The sequence below is a fragment of the Nycticebus coucang genome, chromosome 1, assembly GCF_027406575.1.
Source record: "Nycticebus coucang isolate mNycCou1 chromosome 1, mNycCou1.pri, whole genome shotgun sequence".
Lineage (NCBI taxonomy): Eukaryota > Metazoa > Chordata > Mammalia > Primates > Lorisidae > Nycticebus > Nycticebus coucang.
Window position 1 is genome coordinate 27,788,357 of NC_069780.1, and position 21,953 is coordinate 27,810,309.

General features: G+C 37.3%; 1 protein-coding gene across 1 annotated transcript in view; it reads left to right on the top strand.

The window, feature by feature from the left end:
- The window catches only part of MTTP (microsomal triglyceride transfer protein), a 47,881-nt gene that overhangs the window by 4,146 nt on the left and 21,782 nt on the right, over nucleotides 1–21,953 (top strand). The window contains exons 2-9 of the mRNA XM_053555558.1: nucleotides 1,791–1,978; nucleotides 3,240–3,383; nucleotides 10,115–10,222; nucleotides 11,432–11,548; nucleotides 11,840–11,979; nucleotides 15,489–15,639; nucleotides 18,135–18,292; nucleotides 21,515–21,683. Of these exons, the coding sequence (XP_053411533.1) occupies nucleotides 1,791–1,978; nucleotides 3,240–3,383; nucleotides 10,115–10,222; nucleotides 11,432–11,548; nucleotides 11,840–11,979; nucleotides 15,489–15,639; nucleotides 18,135–18,292; nucleotides 21,515–21,683 (1,175 nt within the window). The remainder of the gene's footprint in view (nucleotides 1–1,790; nucleotides 1,979–3,239; nucleotides 3,384–10,114; nucleotides 10,223–11,431; nucleotides 11,549–11,839; nucleotides 11,980–15,488; nucleotides 15,640–18,134; nucleotides 18,293–21,514; nucleotides 21,684–21,953) is intronic.

Here is a 21,953-nt window from a genome sequence, read left to right on the forward strand (position 1 = left end):
ACCTTTCTGGCCTCCCTGCTGTCCCTCCATTTCACCTGCAGGCATCCTGTGCAGGCCCTTTGCCAATGCTAATGTCTCTGCAAGGGACTGTGGGAAGAGGCCTGCTCTTCCCACGGGTATCTATGTAGGTAGCCTAAAGCCTGTGCTCCAAGTTCACCTTTTCAGAGAGGTCTTTCCCTTAGCGTCCCTGTTCCCTTTTCCTCATTAACCTTTCTAACATACTATATAATTTGCTTATATAATTATTTATTAATTGTCCCTCTCTCTCTCATTTAAATGTAAACTCTGTGAGGGTAGAAATCTTTCTGTTTGTTAACTGGTCTATCCCTAAAGCCTAAGAAAATTTCTGCTGCCCAGCAAGTACTCAGTACATCCTTGCTGAATGAATGAATGAATTCTTAGCTCACTCCCTAGGAATGGAATTCAACCTAAAGTTTAAAAGCATATAGTATAGATAAGTACATCATCCTCAGAGCCAGATAGCCTGGGTTTTAAACATGTATCTAATTACCTGGCTGACCTTGGTAATCAGTGCTGTGCTCCTCAGTCTCTTCATTCACACATAATGAAACTATTAGTAGTGCCTACCTCATTGGCTTTTGTGAGGATTAAATAAGTTAATACACATAACATGCAATATATTTTTAGCATTTTTCCCTCTAGGCAGTAGGTGGTGTAGTAGATGATGGAGACAGGGGAACAGACTGTTGCTGTGGAGATGGTCAGACTTTCAGAGGTATTTTTAATTTTTTGGCATTGCAAAATAATTTTACTTCCTTTCTCAGCTGCTTTATTTCTGGTCTAGTCACCAAAAACCCCTTTCCTGTACCTCTCCCCATATGTATATTTTCTGAGAGAGAAAAGTTACAGTTGCCTGTTCTAGTTAACTAGGCAATACAACTTGATCAGGATTGAGAACAAGTAAACTGAAATTTCTTTTTACTACCTCCTGATGGCCACCTGTAGAAAATATGCAAAAAGAGTTCATGTGACCCCAAACTTCTAGTCATCTCTGGGAAAGACTTGGTCCTTTGTATTTCCTTAGGATAAGTTAAACTCAATGGGAGAGTCTGTGAACTCATCCCTATATCAATCTTCTTGGCTCTCTGATTTGCATACTATTTGATTTACATTACCCCTGACAAATTTAAGCTGGTATTAAGATTTTATGTAGTAAAACATTATTTCATTCAGGTGCAGCTAATTTAAATTTACAAATGTATAGCCTTGAGCCGTACCTTTGTACTAAAAATTTGCTAACTAAATTAATAGAGTGAAATACACTGAAGGGATATTCCTTAAATTCAAAAACATCCGAATGAAAGAACTTTCTTCTAACCTCTGAAATTACTTTGGCATTGATCTGTTTGCATCTAAATAATATGCTATTTATAAATTGTTCTTATTAAAGTTATAAAACAATGCCTGGTAGGATCTCTACTTGAAATCATATTCATGTCATTAAAAGCAATACTATGGCATTTCTTTAAAAAAGGATTTTATACTTCAACTGGGGTTGAACTATCAGACTATATTTATATAGTCTGATAATTGATTAGGAATGAAGACTGAAGTTTTCTGAAATAGGAGCTTATTTGTTTGTTAGTTCATTTATCTATTCATGTTTTTCAAGCCAATGATTTCAGCAGATGGAAAAATAGAACCCTCTTTAACTCAGCAAATATTTTGCAGCCTGTGGTAGAGAAACACATGGATGGGCAGACAACATGGTCTCTGGCCTGACAGGCACATGCAATGCAAACTTGACTCATGTCATTATCTTCATGCAGGTCACACAACCGGTCTCTCATTAAATAATGACCGGCTGTACAAGCTCACATACTCCACTGAAGTTTTGCTGAATCGAGGTAAAGGAAAACTGCAGGACAATGTGGGCTACCGACTTTCATCCAACGTGGACGTCATCTTACTGTGGAGGAATCCAGATGGTGACGATGACCAACTGATCCAAATCACGGTGCGCATCTTCTACCAGAATGGTAGAAAGAGAGTGGATGCCAGCAAAGTCTTTGGGAAGTGGACCATTTAACTGCACTTGTTTTTTGTTTTTATTTAAATATCCATTCAGTTTGTTATATATCACTAAAATAAGCAGATCTACAATTCTGAAGTTTTTGCTAATCAAAAGTGAACTGGTCTTTCCAAATTGTTGAAGCTGGTGATGGGCAGTATATCCTGGTGAACAACTAGGGTATGAGGTCCAATTATACAAATCATATTAACAGGGACATTAAACCAAAATCCATCCAAAATATTCTGGGAGTGAGAGGTCTAGAAGCCAGATCATGTGAAAAATGATTGAGATCACACTAACTGAAAGAGGAGATAAATTAAGAGGTACCTGAGCTTCTTGATCTAATAGGTGGAATTATCAATGAAGGAGTAAACCTATTCTGTATTCTTCCAGAGGGAGGAACCACATCCTCCCCTGCACGGCAGTGCTTGGTCAGTGCAATGGTTTAGATTTATGTGTTGAGAAGGGAGTCTAAATTAAATAGTCTATGGTGCCTTTTCGAATTTTAATATGTGGTGATTCCACCTATGCTTCTCAAGAACCTAAGGCAATAGATTCCTTTAGTAAACTCAGTTGTTTTTCTGCATACACATGTAAAACAGGTACATAGGACTAAGTATTTGGAACCAGCATCTACTGATGTCCTGTATAATGAGCTGTCATTGTACTATATTTACCAAGTGATCTTTGCTTTTCTGGATGTCTCTAAAGCTGTTATGTTTTCCAAGTTTGATCAAAACATCATCATCCACCTCTCTGAGGAGTTTCTCCATAGGACATTATATACCTCATTGTTGAGTAATCAGGTTGTTGATCTTTACTTTTAAGTTTATGGATGAGGTAGAATAGGGCAGGAGACCTTTCCAACAAGTGGTACAGGAAGTGAAGTGATCAGGCAGATGGCAGCTGTACAAAATAAATGAGCAGAGGGACATTGACCTAAAAGCGTCATAATCAAGTCACGGATATTGTAAGACTGAAGTCACAGAGTTCTTTAGGTATTGATATTAATTGTCTTATTCAAACATCTATTTTTTAAATACTTTCTCCACTGTTTTAAAGTGAGAGGCAAAGTCCTATGAATCGTGAATTGAAAAATGACAGAAGAGCATAGGGCCAACCCTGTCTGCCCCATTTTAGTTTCTAAAAGACTCTGATGAAGACAGAGAGAAAGTTTTCAATAGATTTCTTTCTGTGACTCCAGATAAACAATGTAAAGGTGGAAAGTGTGAATCAACAGAGAAAAGAAAAGAGCATCTTCAAAGAAAAAAATCCACCTAAAATCATAGGAAAGGAAAACTTGGAAGCTCTACAGAGACCTATGCTCCTCCATCTAGTCCATGGAAAGGTAAAGATATTGGGGTGGGGTGGGGAGGGTGTCCTACAACCTCATATTTTTCTTTCCTTCAGTAGATATTATTTTGTTTCTCCAATCTCATTTTTTTTCCTTCAGTAGATATTATTTTGAGGTAATCATGTTTTCACTACTTTTATTGCAGATAGATTTTTTTTCAAGAACCAACAAATAGATGTTATAAATTAAATGTTTTCAAAGTAAATCAATGTTCTGAATTCCCTCATGTCTTCCAGCAAATTTATGTTTTCTGTTTTTGTGAAAAATCTTTATAGTAGAATTGAGTATTTATTGATGAGAGGTATTATTAGGTGCATTACTTATGGAAGAATTACAAAGATAGTGTAACACAGTAAGTCATCACAGCATGATCAGATAAATTTAGGAAAGTAGACAAATGATAAGAATGAAATTATCTAACTTCGATTAGTCACATTTACTTGTTATGAGAATAACAATATCTGGATAAAGTACAAACTTGAAGCCTTTGCAAGGGCGTGGCAAGTCTGAGATAGAGTTCATGTTTTTAAAGAAGTTTTTAGAGATTATTAAAGAACTATGACATGGAAAAGCATTTTATATATGAAAATAATGAATGAACACTTTATGTAACATCTATTTGGAAATCCGCTCAGAAAATTCTGTAAGTGTGTGTTGCTAAGAGGTTGACTCCAGTCTGGTAAAATGGTCTTCATATATTCAGAACTGAGAAGCAACTGTGATCAGTCAATTACATATGAGGGTTTATGAAAATAACAGCTATTGTGTTGACATACATAAAAATGTATTAGTAAAGAGGAGAGCTCAATTTTAGGAGCCAAAGGAGGAAAACAGAAAGAAAACATTACAGTTATAACTCTGCAAATCTCTAAAATTAAACTTTCTAGACTCAAAATAAAGATGAAAACAAATACTTTAAACTAGAAATTGTAGACATATATATTGCTAACCATGATGCACATTTTTATATAAAGTACTAAAAAAGAGACTTATAAGAAGGAATCTTGTGTCATCACCTCTCCTAATAACCAGATATAAAGCTCAGTCTTTAAGAATGGTTTCACTTACTTCCTCTCCACTCATCAAAATGTTTTCCACGTTTCAGACCTTGCTCACAGGGCCTTTATTCCATAAAGTTCACAACCAGCTGAACATAACCATCACTCTTAAGAACACTCTTACCTTGTTGCAGCTCACTCATGACCCTTATTTTCTTTTTGGTCATTTCTGTTCACTCCTAGATTAGGAGTTTCAGTAGAGAAAATCCCCATTCCTCTTTGTATTCTAGGCCCTCTCCTTCCCCTCCATGCCCTTCCACACCTCCATTCCGAAAGCCCCCAAAACCATGCTTTGCACTGAGTATTCAATGAAGCTTTCCCCATTATCCTCCCCAATCCCATAGCCCCATGACTTGTTTCTATCACAGAATTTAACATAGTGTATCATCATCCTCCCTTTATTTGGCAGCTCTCCATGTTCAACCTAAGTTTCTTATTGGCAGTGATTGTATCTTTATCTCCATATATTCAGCAACTTGTTTATAGTGGGAGCTCAATAATTGTTTGCAAAATGAAGGGATGAACAAATAATGTTATAAGGGGCTCAAATGAATTGGAATTTGAGAAAGGCTTTGCTTATTGTTGACTTAATAATAGGTAAATTATGCTGAGCACTTACAGTGCTCCAGGCACTAATTAAAGGTATGACATGAACCGTCTCTTATCCTCTTAATAACCCTGAGAAGCAGGGGCGACTTTATTAGCCTCCTATGATAGAGAAAGAACTAAAGTTAAGAGAAGTTTGGAAACTTCTTACAAGTCCACAACTGACGAGGAGTGGAGCTGGGATTTAAAATAGAGTCTATGCTCAAACTTCTGTCTTGTATTTGGAAAGTACTGAGGGAAATGCCTGCCTCTTTGGTTGCTTGTAGTATCCCTTGTTTACATCGTGGTTTCTGTTGATTCACTGAGTTTGCATATAGCTCAACTTTGTTAACAACATGAAATACTGTTATTTTCTTCTTTAGACTTCCAATGTGGCAGGACACTTGAGTTCATAAAACTTTAGTTGTTTTCATAATCTTAATGACAACCAATCATTTTATAGTTCCTTTGATGGCAGGTGAGTGCAAAGTCTTGTTACACCCATGAAAGAATTCAGTTTCCTCACTGTTCAAAGGCTGGGATGAAATCACCACGTCATTATGTCAGTGACTTCCATGGGCCAGTTCTAGAGGAGCTATGGTTGGTGAGGATTTACTGAGACCACAGGTTAAAGTACTTCATCGTATCTCTCAATTGTACAATAAAGTACTTGTTGGAAAAAGCTTGACCCTGGAGACTAAGATGCCAGGTGGAAATTTTAGTCTCATCACTGTCAGAAAGATCACTAATACTTAAACTATTACTTTCTCTTTCTATGAGAGAAATTCTGGAAAGACAAGGTAAACTGTTGATGATCTGATTTCTTAGAAAGCATTTTCCGCCCCAGGCCTAAATTAAGTTTTGCTCCCTGAAATTTCTGTGATTTCAAGGATGTTCATCACATGTATTTCTTGTCCTTCCTGAGGTCTACCCTCTCCTTTCCCTGTTTGAATTTCCCATTTTTACGTTATAAAAAACAAACCATTAAAATACTCAGATACACATTCGTTGCTCACCTTTTTTCCATGCCCACTTATCTTCTCTGCATAAATATTTGGGCATGACTCTAGTTTTGTTTACAAATCATAAACTAAGTTGGAAATGTGACAGTCACCTGGTTAAGTTGATAAACACTAACAAGCAGAAGATACCTCAAGTTATAACATGGATCCTTTTTGGCCCGAAATGCTAATCCAATTAACTGCATGATTACCAGATTTCCATTTCTGGTTTTGGCTATCTGTATAACCCCGTGACTGTTGAGTGGGCCCTTCATTTTGCATATTTCCAAGTATTGATCTGCTCTCTAAATCAGGCAGCATAGCTCCTGTCCACACACTGAACCTCCACAAGAAATGTGATTCCTTGAAAGCTGTTAAGTTTGTTATATTAATATATTTATTCACTCGCTTTCCCATAGGTGCCATTTCCTGGCTATGCTCTGTCTTAGATGTCAAAGATAAAATGACTAATCCTTGTTTTCTGGGATCTTTTTGGTTTATTTTGCTGTTTGGGGAGTAAATGGAATGTTGTCTTCTCTTATTTTAAAAAACTGTATAAAGTAGCGGTTCTCAACCTGTGGGTCACGACCCACAGGAACTGTATTAAAGGGCTGTGGGATTAGGAAGGGTGAGAACCACTGGTGTAAAGGAATGTATCGAGAGAGGCATCTTCTTCGTTTTGAGACAGAGCCTCAACCCATTGCCCTGGGTAGAGTGCTGTGGCATCACAGCTCACAGCAACCTCCAATTCCTGGGTTCAAGCGATTCTCCTGCCTCTGCCTCCCAAGTAGCTGGGACTACAGGCGCCCTCCACAACAGCTGGCTAGTTTTTGGTTGCAGCCATCATTGTTGTTTGGCAGGCCCAGGCTGGATTCGAACTTGCCAGCTCAGGTGTATGTGGCTGGCACCTTAACCACTTGAGCCAAAGGCGCTGAGCTGAGGCATCTTCTTCCTAAGGAAAAAATATGATTGATGCCTACTAATTTCAAGAGGAAACTATTCCCCCCAATATTTGGCTGGGAAAGGCACTGCATCTCCTTCTTGACAACCCTGCCCAGTCTCCTTCTAGATTTGGTTTCCTTGGGTTTGAACTTAGCTTGTTACCAGGTTGTACCTGTATCTGTTCTTTGGAAGCTCCAAGGACTATGAATTTAGATAAGAGCCCTGTGCTCGCCGATGTTCAGAACTCATTTTAGTGCCGAATGCAGTAATCAGCTTTATGACCTGCGTGTAATAAAACTTATTCAGTTCCTGTTGTCAAAGAATGAATTTAAGATTATTGCTGGGACAGCCATGTGGATCAAACTGCAGAGTCCTGACTTTGTGTTATTATTATTACTGTTATTGTTAATGATCACAAGCCAGCTCAATTAGACAGCTTTGACACTTAGCCAGGACAGGATGGATACCAGCTATCAGCACTATCTTCACTTTGGGTCTCACTGGTCTACTCTAAAGAAACAGAATTTGGGCCCTAGAAGCAACAGTTATACAAAAAAGAAGACTTGTTCACTTTCTAGTTCTAGGGAAACAACAGAAACTAATGGAACAAATGAAAAAAAAATTTTTTTCTTTTGCATCTCACAGTTTATATCTATCATTCAGCCTACCAGGAAAAGAAAAATGACTCTAATGACGTTTTATGAGGAATCTAGAGGTTGAGAATAAAACTGGATCAGAAGTGTGCCAGTAATAGAATTCCATTTAGCCTCATGTAAATTTAAGAACAGGGTTTCCTAAAATTTTAGGTAAAATTTTATAAATAGTTAAAGCACATTTTGCAGCCTGGAAGGGAAGTGAGCCAATGATGATAAAACAGGTATTTTTCCTGCTTAATGGATCTTGCTTTCTAAAGTATTTAAGACTCAGAACAAGCGGACGTGGGCCATAGGAAGGCGCACATCTCTCACTGGTAAGCTTCTCTCACTGTTCTGAGGTCAGACAAGCCAGTTATGAACCTCTAATAGTCTAATTTGGAGATACCATATTCCCAAACATTTGAAAAGGAAATTACATTGTAAGTATTAAAGAAGATCCACTTTGCAAAATAGAATATCAGAAACTCAGGCTTGAGTCTAGGAAATTGCCAGTGATTTGTTTGAGAATATGATACCATAGATTTTCAGACACTGAGGTCATTATTCCAGTTCCTTTTTAATCAGGACAAACACTATCCCAATGTTTATAGATTCATCCAGCGTAATGACTAAAATTGATTGCCAAATAAAGTAAATCCATCACTAGTCAGAGTACATGTGGGAAGTGAAGAAAGGATTTGAGGCACCTGCTTAGCTAATTCTGGCAAATTATTCTCTTCTTCTAAAGCATGAGGGAGTTTTTACATAGGCTGATTATTCAGCCTGGTATCAGTTGGATTCATTGCATAACTACTGAGCTTTCTGTTTTACTCAAGTAGTCATGGCTTGTCTTAAATGGGAGCAGGAAGGCATTCAGGATATTTCTGGTAGAAGTACTCAACTATAATTATCATAGACCTTGGAAATTTTTATAGGGAAGATATATCTATCCTCTATTTCTGAATTGTGTGATGCATTTAGAGTCAATACAAACTGAAAAATAATAGGCTGCTTTCCAGAATAGTCTTTTGTACTTTTATCTCATTTATTAAACATAGGTTAAATTATCAGGATGGTAAAAGACACTGTTCTTATCCCTGTGCCTATAAATATCTATAAAGATGTAAAACAAAACTAAGGCATTTACTACTGCCTCAAATCACAAATCACAGAAATTGCTTGTGATTTCACCCTCTTTTCCCGGCCTCCTAATGGGAGCCTCACAGCTGTGTCTGGGGCAGGTTATGCAGCAGTAACAATCTCAACCTCAAATCTTCCAGCCATCTGCATCTCTTTTTACACCAGGCCCACATGAATGCTCTGGTCAGCGAGCAAATGAGATTTGACCTTGGGCATCGTGGCCATGCCTGAGCCCTTGTGATAGCCTATGAAGGGTGCGCCATCTCAGAAATCTCTCGGGTGGTGATTGCTGTTCTCTCCTATGAACATTTTACTTTGCTGTTATTTTAAACCTTGGTTAGTTTTTTTTTTTTTCAATACATCTATTTTTATTATTTGAATAATCTTTTTAATTTATTACTGTACAGATTTTTGCAGTGCTAGAACTTCAGTAGGTTGCTGATCTCTAAGGTTTTCTCTTGAAAAAAAATTTTTTTTTATTAAATCATAACTGTATACATTGATATGATCATGGGGCATCATACATTCGCTTCATAGACCATTTGACACATTTTCATCACAATGGTTAACGTAGCCTTCCTGGTATTATCTCAGTTACTGTGCCAAAACATTTACATTCTACATTTACCAAGTTTTGCAAATACCCCTGTAAGATGCACCACAGGTATGATCCCACCGATCCACCTCCCTCTACCCACCACCCCCCTCCCTCCCCTCCCTTTCCCACTTGCCCCTATTGTTAGGTTGTAACGGGTTATAGCTTTCATGTGAGAGCCCCAAATTAGTTTCATAGTAGGGCTGAGTACATTGGGTACTTTTTCTTCCATTCTTGAGATACTTTACTAAGAATATGTTCCAGCTCCATCGATCCACAAATGGATTAATAAATTGTGGTATATGTACACCATGGAATATTATGCAGCCTTAAAGAAAGACGGAGACTTTACGTCTTTCATGTTTACATGGATGGAGCTTGGTTAGTTTTTGTTTCAGCAGGATCCCAGGGAGAAAACATGAGGACACATTCAAAGGGAATGTTCCTGATTTCTCTTCTTTAGGCAATCCTTGTTTTCACAGAGATCCTATATCAGTGCTCTTTCTTTGCCTGTGCTATGCCCATCATATCCAGAATCTTCATCATCAGTCTTCCTAAACTTTATAGCCTGATGGTCTAGCTTCTTGGAAATTTACATAGCTGTCTGTTTACAAACAAGAAATCCCAACTTTGGAGTACCAAATGTCTTTCTCCCAGAAAGATCTCTTTCTCCCCTAATAGAGGTGAAAATCTGACTTACCCTGCCACTTGTATTAATAATAAATAATGCATTTTTGCTTCATTTGTGTTTCTTCTTTTTTCTCCCTAGATCAAAGAGTTCTACTCATATCAAAATGAACCAGTGGCCATAGAAAATCTCAAGAGAGGCTTGGCTAGCCTCTTTCAGACACAGTTAAGCTCTGGAACCACCAATGAGGTATTTACCAAAATTCTTGAGGATTCAGAATCTTATTTGTCTATAGGGTGTATAAGGATTTCTAGTTGCAGAAAATCAGGGGAGAGTTACTGCGCTGGGAATGCTCACAAAAGGCAACTTGGGTGCCAAGTCTTATTTACATATGAAACAATTGCCATTTACCTCAATGTTTTATCACTCAAATTTAGTGTAAGAGAGTTAGAATGTTTATAGTAAGGTGATGTTCAGAATAACTGAAAGTTAGATATGCAAAAATCCTTGAGGGTCATCACCCTGGTTCTTAGACATCATGGTGCTGCACTATACCACAGGGAGCTTATTTAATATGTAGATTCCCTGGATTGACTCCACAGATTTTAATTCATTATATTAGGGAGGACCTGAGCGTCTCTATTATCACAGTGTTCCTGGATTATTTGGATGCATGGTCCATGTGGAGAACCACTGTTCTGTACCCATATCCTTCATTTTACAAGTGAGGAAAATGAGGTGAAATTAGAGAAGTTAAGTGGATCCCCCAGTATCATCACACCTGGAGTCAAGGCTGGAGTCCAAATTTCCTAGTCTGAATTCAGCCAGGCCGTGAGAAAACCTTATGGCAGGGCTGGGCCAAAAGAATGTTCCCTAGTTTGCTAGAAAAGGGACCAGGTGTGCTGCTGGCAGAGGCCCAGGGAAAAGCTCAGAGAAGCTAAACATGGTCTATATTGGGATAGATTTGTCTAAATTGAAATTGTTTATGTGCCTCATAATGAGTCGAAGTAATCCCACAAGTTTTTAAAAATTTCAAATTGTACTCTGCTAGTTAAAGCTACACATACATGCATACATGGGCACACATACACAGAGTCTAGATACAGCATTAACACTCATTTCCTCTTGCAACACAATTACCCACTTGCCAGAGGTTTCAGTTACAGCCAGGCCATTTGTCTGAATCTTACTGGACATGCAGAGAAGTAGAAAATCCCATGTTATTTCTGAGATGACAAAATGAGAAGACACTAGTAAGACTCAACTAAAAGGGATAGGAAAGAATCAAGATGCTACAGGGAACCGTGAGTTCTTCCTGTCTTCTTTTTATCTTGTCATCCTGAAAAATAGGCAGTCCCTGGTGGCATGGTAGGGACCTTAATTTTTAAATCACTTCCCACTGGAATTCAAATGGTCCACAAGAAGTTCCAAGCATTCTGTTCTTGCCTTTGTTTTTAGGTAGATGTCTCTGGGGATTGTAAAGTGACCTACCAGGCTCATCAAGACAAAGTGATCAAAAGGAAGGCCTTGGATTCATGCAAAATAGCAAGGTCTGGATTCACAATCCCAAATCAGGTATGATCGATATCACTTTCTTTGAGGCATTCGAATAATTCATTTTATAGAGATTTATTTAAAATAAGAGAATAATGAAGTAGCAATGTAATTTGGAAACATTTATAAGTTTTAGTTTAGGCTATGGATTCACTTATGAAATGGGTAGACGTATTTGAATATGTTGTAGGTGGGAGGCATTGAGAGAAGGGCATAAGGGGATGCTCTTTTCTACATAGATAATTTGACTACAAAGATTAAAAGGCTGAGTCCTTGTTATAAAAATGACTACTTATTCATTTATTTATTTAGGTCTTGGGTGTTAGTTCAAAAGCCTCATCTGTCACTACCTATAAGATAGAAGACAGCTTTGTTATAGCTGTGCTTGCAGAAGAAACACACAGTTTTGGGCTGAATTTCCTACAAAGCATTGCGGGGAAAATAGTATCAAAGTAAGATAACACTAAAATTTTTATTTTCTTTGATATTCTTTGTTGTATTACTGTACTTGGTTTGTAAAGAAATAGATGTGTGTGTGTGTCTATGTGTGTGTATACAGTCATGCATTGCTAAACATCAGGAATACCTTCTGAGAAATGTGTCAGTAGGCAGCTTCATGGTTGATTGAACACGATGGGGCATAACCCAAACCTAATTGGTGTAGACTATCACCCACCTAGGATATGTGGACAGCCTACTGTTCTTTTTTTTTTTTTTTTTTAATTGTTGGGGATTCATTGAGGGTACAAAGAACCAGGTTACATTGATTGCATTTGTTAGGTAAACTCCCTCTTCTAATTGTATCCCAGCTCCCAAAGGTGTGTGACACACCATCACCCCCACCCGCCTCCCTCCTTCCCTCTCTCTGCTCTTCCCTCCCTCCACTCCCCTCCCTTCTGACAGCCTACTGTTTTAGGCTACAAACCTGCATATTCATCACATTTCTGAACTGAATACTGCAGACGACTGGAATACAATGATAAGTATTTATGTGCCTAAGCATATCTAAACATAGAAAAGGTACAGTAAAAATATGATGTAAAAGATAAAAAAAATGCTTCCCCTGTATAGGACCCTTGTCCTGAATGGAGCTTATAGGACTGGAAACTGTTCTGAGTGAGCCGTGAGTGAGTGGTTAGCTAACATGAAAGCCTAGGACATTATTGTACATCAGCTGTCCTTGACTTTATAAATACTGTACACTTATACCACACTAAATGTATAAAAACAATCTTTCTAATTTTTTTTCTAGTTGATAGAACATGGCAAATAAAAGCATGTTTTTTCTTTCTTAAGTAATGAATTAACCTTAGCTTACTGTAACATTTTTATTTTTATAAAGCTTTAATTTTTTAAAGTTTTTTATTCTTGTTATAACACTTAGCTTAAAACACAAATATACTAGTTGTAAGCTGTACAAAAGTATTTTCTTTCCTTAGTCTGTAAGCTTTTTTTATTTTTAATTTTTTTAAATCTTTTAAACTTTCTTGTTAAAAACTAAGACACACACACACACATTAGCCTCGGCCTACACAGGGTCAGAATCATCAGTATCACCATCTTCCACCTCCACATCTGGTTCCCCCTGGAAGGTCTTCAGGAGCAGTAACATGCATTGAGCTCTCATCTCCTGCAATAATGATGCTTGCTTTTGGAATATCTCCTGAAAGACCTTCCTGAGGCTGGGCTATATATATATATATGTACATATGTGTCTGTAGGAATACACTCTGAAATAATGATAAAAAGTGCAGTATAGTAAATATATAAACCAGCAATTTATCATTATTATCAAGTATTAATGTAGTGTATCTAATTGTATGTTCTGTACTTGTATATGACTGACAGTGTGGTAGTTTTATTTATACCAGTATCACCAGAAATGTGTGACTAATGTGTTGTGCTGTGGTGTTATGATGGCAGTGATGTCACTACACAAAGGAATTTTTCAGCTCCATCCTAATCTCACGGGATCACTGTAGCACAGTGGTCTGTCCCTGACCGAAGTATCCTGGTGTGGCATGTTTCTGTGATAAAAACAGTGATTATATCTTGTTCATCTTGCTCATATCATCTACAACAATACATGGCACCTAGTAAATGCTTCCTGTTTTTTAATAAAATTTTGTGTAAAAGCAATTATCTAGCCCCGTGTGGTGGCTCAAGCCTCTGATCCTAGCATGCTGGGAGGCCGAGGCAGGTGGATTGCTTGACCTCAGGAGTTTAAGACCAGCCTGAACAAGACTGAGATCCCATCTCCACTAAAAATAGAGCAATGAGCCTGGCTTTGTGGCAGGCACCTGTAGTCCAATTTACTTGGGAGGCTCAGGCAACAGGATTGTTGAGCCCAAGAGTTTGAGGTTGCTGCAACACCACGGTGCTCTACCCAGGGCGACAGAGTGAGATTTGTCTCAAACGAAACAAATCATAGTAACAACAAATAAATAAATAAATAAATAAATAAAATAAAATAAATTATGTTAACATAATCTAAATTTTAAAAGGACAATTATTTGATTTAATATAGTTTCTAATTCTAGTCTCTAGCTTCTCTGTCAAATGTTGTCAATGTTAAGGTTAAAAAGTGGTAGCATTTGCATTTTCTTTTTAGTTTTTTTAATATTATTGTTGCTAAAAAAAAAACAAAACATGAAAAGTTCCATAGTAAAGACACATGACAGAATTTTTTATGTGATTCATAAAACTTAAATATTTTGGCCCTTTAAAAAATTGAGAACATTTCTCTCGTCAAAATAGTTCTTACAGGATTAAGAACTGGAATTTCAAACCTATGAGTTTTTATTTTGAGATTTTAATTCAGAGAAAAATTACTTTTCTAACAGTGAATATATTATACCTTATTCTTTGCTTCTCAAAATATTTTTCTCTATATGTCAGAACGAAATGATGCAAAATCTTAGAAGAAGGTCCTCAAATCATAAATACTTGCAACTGCATTGAACTCTCATTTTGTATAGAATTTTGCACAGTATTTCATACTTACACTGGTTTCTTAAATTTTTGTATAAAATAAATATTTTAAATTATTTATCAGGTCTATCAGGTTTCCATGCTATATAAAAAGCCACTCCAAAGTTGGTGGTATAAAAGACAACAATCATTGTATTATTTTACTTTCATATTTTTAGGTCTTGCCTTGGCCTTGCTAGGCCTTTGTTATGCAGTTGAAGGACTGGCTAGAGCCGGCATTCTCCAAAGGTTGCTCTGTCACATATGTGGTGCTTGGGCTGGGAAGTCGAACAGCTGAGCCTCCTCATGCATCTCTGAATTTCCACGGGGCCTCTCAGCAGCTTCAGGGAGCCAGATGTCTTGTAGGGTAACTCAAGTCTCCCATGGCATATGTGCCAATAGTCTGCCAAATAAAAGCTGAATTCCCTTTTGAAGACATAGCCTTAGCAGTCAGATAGTGTCACTTATAGTGTCCTCTATTAGTTGGGGCAGTCACAGAGTTCTACCCAGGTTCCAGGAGAGGTAGATAGCCTCTACCTTTTGCCAGCAGAGAGACAAAGTTCTGAAAGAGCAAGTCAGACAAAAATATTATCGAGACTATTTTTGGAAAATAAGCTTTTTGAACTGTCCTGGTTAACGAGTGACGTGGTCACATTGAAGATATCATTTTCAGAAAGCGAGGCCAAATTGAAAAGAGCTGACATCCATATCTTGTTCAGCATCTAGGCAAATTTTCTTCTCTCTATTCTCTTGTCACAATGTTTTGAAAATCCACACTTACATTTTCAAATCTTTGACTAAAATCATTGCTCCAGAAAGACTTCATAATTATCATGAGGTTCCAGTTACCTCAGGAGATACTGTAGTTTGAAAGACATGGCTGTGTACAACTTGAATAAATTAGTATCTAGTTTGCTAAAAGGATGGCAATTAGTATTTTGTTCCCTCAAAAGAATGTTGTCATGGGGTGTTTCTCTTGGGTGTCATGCAGGCAGAAATTAGAGCTGAGGACAACCGAAGCGGGCCCAAGGCTGAGACCTGGAAAGCAGGCTGCTGCGGTGATTAAAGCAGTTGACGCAAAGTTCACGGCCATTCCCATTGTTGGGCAGGTCTTCCAGAGCGAGTGCAAAAGATGCCCTTCTGTGAGTATGAACAAATATCAGAATAATCATGACTTAAAACTCGATTGTCCTTTTGTCCCCAATGAAAGCATCAGATTCTTCTATGAAGAACATTTCTAAAGAACTGCCAGCCACCATGGAGTTATGACTGTATCCCACAATAAGCACCCGGGATGATGCATAATCCAATTACCAGATAAATACCACCTACTCGGCTCAAATAAAAAATGTTATGACTTAGGTGCAGCCTTTTCAAAATTGCACCTAAAATGCAGGAGGTGGGGAGACAAAGGCCCTGACAAAACTAGGGAGAAGCTTATGGTGTCCAGAACATGGGCAAAGGCTGAAAGTTCTGTCTCTTAACATTGATCTGTGCACATGGGAAATACACTGACCTCAGTGTTCTGCAGGTTGCTATGAGATACAAAAAGGATATGGAGCATTCTGGATAAATTAGAAAACACTTCTTTACCATACCCCAACCTCCCTTACAATTATAGCCGGAAATGAGATATCCTATCCTCCCCAGGGCAAAGTGTAGATTATTTTGCAACATATTTAATCCAAGGAAGAGAAATTTTATTTGTTTCATGAATTAGTTGCAATGTGTGTAAGTTACAGAAATGATTTTAGGGTCCGGCATTTTCTAATATTTAACTTCTTATCAGGAGAGCAAAGCCTGGGCTTCCTGCTCTGTGTGTAGATACCTTTGGACATTACTGGCATTTAGAAAAGTGAAATCATGAAGAAGTAACACCATCATTTGCTTAGTACAAGATAGTAATTCTTTGTCAATTTCTAAAATTGAATTAGAGGAAGAGCAAAGCATTTGAAACAAACTTTGTTTTTCTTCCATATACATATATCATTCTAATGCAATTTTCTAGTGTCACATGAGACAGAAATTATTTAGAGAAGTGCCTAATGAAAGTAATCTTTTCTTACATTGTGTACTATTAATTTCTCCCCTTATAATTATTCAATATTATAAGCCATCTAAGATTTTTGAAATAAAAATTTATTATTATAGGAAGGGTTTATGTCATTGAGATATTTACTTCACCGAATTCAGTATAATGTCTCTATTCCAGCTCTTTGAAGTAAAAAAAGGAATTGAATTCATATTGACATGCTCTTTGCCTTCAAAAATGACCTAGTAAATGTTTAGCAAATATTGCTAAAATTTTGTTTTGGAATACAATCTCTTAAAATCAGATAGCTAAAAGGGATTTAAAAAAGAGAAAAACGAGTATTTGTGGCATAGGAGAAGTAATGAATGATTTAAAAACTGAGGGGCGGCGCCTGTGGCTCAGTGAGTAGGGCGCCAGCCCCATATGCTGAGGGTGGCGGGTTCAAACCCAGCCCCGGCCAAACTGCAACCAAAAAATAGCTGGGCGTTGTGGCGGGCGCCTGTAGTCCCAGCTGCTCGGGAGGCTGAGGCAAGAGAATCACTTAAGCCCAAACTGGTAGCATGCTGATTACTAAAGTTAGAAAGTCGATTATCACTAATAGAACTTAATACATTCTGTAAAACTAGGGGGAAAGTAGTAAACTATGAAAAATTAATTCTTTAGTTTGTTTCAAAGCCAAGAGATGTCATTAATTAGAATTCTTTACTGTTTTTTGGCTCGGTGCCTATAGCTCAAGTGGCTAAGGTGCCAGCCACATACACCAGAGCTGGTGGGTTCGAATCCAGCCTGAGCCTGCCAAACAACTATGACAACTACAACCAAAAAATAGCCGGGTGTCGTGGCGGGCACCTGTAATCCCAGCTACTTGGGAGGCTGAGACAAGAGACTCGCTTAAGCCCAGGAGTTGGAGGTTGCTGTGAGCTGTGATGCCAGAGCACTCTACCCAGGGCAAGGGCTTGAGGCTCTGTCTCAAAAAAAAAAAAAAAAAAGAATTCTTTACTGTTTTTAAAAACCACAGTGAAATAACTTAGTTTGTGAGAATGACCTTTATCTAAATACTAGTTTTCTAAACATAGAAATAAGCAATGAACCATTCAGTATAATGAATGGTTAATAATAATAAAACATTGAATTTCACGAAAACAGTACCATAAAGAGACAGAATAGAAAGCTGAAACTATCACAAAAATAGATCTTCAGTGAAGTACAGGTTAGTTAGAAATCTGATGTATTTCTTAAAGTTCTGATTTTTTTTCCTACCAAAATATTCTGCTGTTAATTAAATTTCTGCACAATTTCACTATGGCAGTCAAAGCCTGGCCTCAGGTATGATTCCTTTGGTGTAGCCATGGATGACTATATGTTCAGAAACCAGATAATTATTGCCCAGTGTTCTTCCAGCTAAATATAAATAGGCCCAAACAGTCTTCAGAGGAATAGAACACTGGTCAGAGGCCTCTGGTAGTTATAGGGGAGTGATATGAACAGGGAGCCATTGGGTATAATTGAGGTCAGATACTCTTTGTATCAGGGGAGAACACATTTTTGTAAATGTGGATGTTCAGAATTAGGAATGGGGTGTGAGCCAGCAGGTGTGTCTTGCAGCTCTTGGAGCACTGGCAGTCCATCAGGAAACATCTGCAGCCTGACAACCTCTCCAAGGCTGAGGCTGTCAGACACTTCCTGGCCTTCATTCAGCACCTCAGGACTGCAAAGAAAGAAGAGATCCTTCAAATCCTGAAGACTGAAAACAAGGAAATTCTGTAAGTTCCCCAAACTTTGTCTGGGGTTGTCTGTCGGAAAACATTTCTTGGGCCGTTGTTTTTTATTAAGCAAAATAGACCTCTTTTAAACCAACTGCCCCACCTCCACATCAATTATATTGTTGTTTTACTTTTTCATCAAAGAGTTATACCACAAAGCACTAATTTAACAGTCACTAGGCCAGGAATACAATACCAGGTTTTCGGTAGTGACTCAGAATGAGTGTTTCTTTGTCTTTAGGACTTTCCATCAGTCCTGGCTTGGTCCAGAGACAGGTGAAGGCAGGGCCTTATCACGCACCCTCAGTCCTGTGATGCCATGCTGTTTTAGAAATTGTGTCCCCCAGTTACTCATTTACACTTGAAAAGATTTGAGTTGACTAAAAAATTAAAACAAACCAAAAAAAAAAAAAAAAAGACTTCTTTAGTTGAAAAACATGATTTCATTAAAAAAACTTGTTGAAGCCATGTTTTATATGGAAAATTGAGAACTGAGCAAAAAGCCAAAGAATCTGGAGAAAAGAAATCCATATATTATTTAAAATTTAGTGAAAGTGTGATTCATTTCACTTGTGTACTAGAGAGTGGACTTAACTCTCAAATCTACTTTGTCTGAAAAGACAGTGTTTCTTCAGACTATAAAAGAAAATTGCCTGTAAATATAGATTCAGTCCTATGATGACAATTATTCTAATTGATGATGTAGAACATGGTTCAATTAATTAGATAGACAGTGGAAACTAGTCATTAACATAATCAAAATCAGAAATTGGCCAAGTTACATACACACAGAACAACAGTAGCAGTCACTGAGTTCAAAGGACGGAAATCTCCTAGAGAAAGAGAGCTTAGATTTCTTTGGAAGATGTGTTTATTTTGAATTGTATTTATTTACTTGCCTGGAGGACATGTAAAAATTATAATAATAGGAATTCCATATGACTAACTACAAGTTGGTCACTCTCTTCAAAAATAAATATTTAAACTAGGCATTGAAAAATATGAAAAGTCAGTGGCTCATGAATGTGATCCCAGCATTTAGAAAGCTGAGGTGGAAGGATTGCTTGAGATCAGGAGTTTGAGACCAGCCTGAGCAAGAGTGATAGCCCTATCTCTACAAAAAATACAAAAATTATCCAGACCTTGTGACGTGCACTTGTAATCCCAGCTACTCAGGAGGTTGAGGGAGGAGGATCATTTGAGCCCAGGAGTTTGAAGCTGCAGTGAGCTATGATGATGCCACTGCACTCTAGCCAGGGCAACAGAGTAAGACCCTGTTTGCAAACAAATTTTGTTTTAATTAAAAAAAGAAAGATATACAAAACCATAACTTTCAGGCTCTGTTTTATTCATAAAACTTTAAAATATGTTGGTAGAGGGACTTGTCTTCAAAGTCCAAAATACTGAGAATAAAAATTTAGAATAGAGATTATACCTTAGAATTATCTGTATCTGAAAAATCTTAAAGCAGCAATAATTTGGATGACTGCATAATATATTTTCTAAACCTGATTACACACTATTATACCATTTAATACATAATGCACATGTAACACAGCGTAATAGAAAGGATACTAGAGTGAACTCAAACAAGACCATCTACTTTTAAATTCTGACCTCCAGTGGTAGCATAACCTTTAAACAAGTCATGTATTGTTAGCTTCTCGGGGCCTTAGTTTCAACATCTGGAAAATAGGGATAATAATTCCCTTTATTTATTATCGGATGGTAAAGAGCAGAATGGTAAAATACAGCGTTTCCCAAAGAGCCTATATTCTGCAAGGTATAAACAGGGATGCTAAAGGGAAAAGATTCAGTAAGCAACTGAGTTGGAAAACACTGGTTAAATAGTTCTTGTTACAGAAATTTTCATGATCTTCAATCTGATAACATTTTTTATAAATTTTCTTGACTATTTTCTGAAATATACGTTAACTTAAAAACCCCTTTCCTTAAAGCATTTTGCAGGACTAGTGTTACATGAAAAACACTTTGGAAGATACCAATGTACTTAAAAGATCATGGACTCCAGGGTCAGGAAAACCTAGGTTCCAATCCCAGTGACACCCTTCACTAGCTATGTGACCTTGAACAAATGACTCAAATTTCTGAACCTATTTTCTAACATGTGAAGGGTGATATTAGTATTAAATGGACAGGAATATTCCGTGGATTTAATGAAGCGGGATTATTAAAAATAGGTGGCATTTATTAATAACTTGCTGTGTATGCCAAGCACTCCTCTAAATGTTTTGCATAGATTATGTAATTTAATCCTCTCAACAATCCTGAGGCAAACAGTTTTAAGCTGCACTTTTCAGATAAAGAATCTAAAGAGAGATTGCACACCTAAAGATTCCGGCGCAGTGCATAACAGACACTCACTAAGTATGACATTTTTTTGGTCTCTGCTTCATTCACTAGGTTTTTATTAGCATCAAAATGATGTAGTGCAAGTATGTCCCATTTAAACGTAGTAAACACATGTCTAATTTATTCCTATGGAGGTGGTATATAATTTTACATACATATGTTCATTCGTAAAACACCTAGTTTCAGAAATTTTACTTTCCTGGACACAACCAAACAAGATTTTTTAATGACTAACATCTGTAACTAGAATTTTCTTGAGGAGTTTTGTTCTGCTCACACATATTTATTGTGGTTGAACATAGAACAATACCATGGTGGTTTCTTACTTTTGGAAAAATGAAAGAAAGAGCAAAACCTTTACCCTTGGATAGGAGTTAAAGTTAAAAGAATTTTCCATCTTTCCATCAAATGATACTGCTTTAGTTTAATTAGGTATTTGCGAAACATGTTTCTTGCAAAGCGAATTGGAAGAACAGAATAAATTTTAGAGACTATAGCCTTTACATATTACTCATAGAGAAAACAATATGAACCTAATATATAATTTTACCAATATACTTTTTATTTACAAATCTACAGATTATATTCATACATTTGGTTAATATGGTAAAATTAGTTTGTATATCCTGAGTATACATAGTTTGAGTAAGAGAGGGGAGTTAAGGGAGATGTTTAAAATAAAGTGTGGGATCTTTTTGAGAACATCTTAGTCATTTTGCTTTTGTTCAAATAAAAAATTCACTTGTTTAGGAAACACAAACCAATGGAGAAGTTGTGAATAGTAGAGATTTTAAAGAATTCTTTAAGCAGCCTAAACGTGCATATCCACAATTGTGCCTTTTTTTGTAGACCTCAGCTGGTGGATGCTGTCACCTCTGCTCAGACCCCAGACTCACTAGAAGCCATTTTGGACTTTTTGGATTTCAAAAGTGACAGTAGCATTATCCTCCAAGAGAGGTTTCTCTATGCCTGTGGATTTGCCTCTCATCCCAATGAAGAACTCCTGAGAGCCCTCATTGTAAGTCAAATGGACACTGGTAAAATAAGGACTCTTAAATTTAACAAAAAAAAAAAAACTCAAAAATGTAACTCTTTTTTAAAATTTAATTTAATTTATTTTTTTGAGACATAGTTTCACTTTGTCGCCCTCCATAGAGTGCTGTAGCATCATAGCTCACAGCAACCTCAAACTCTTGGGCTCAAGTCTCAGCCTCCCAAGTAGCTGGGATGACAGGTACCTGCCACAATGCCAGCCTGTTTTTAGAGATAAGGTCTTGCTCTGGCTTAG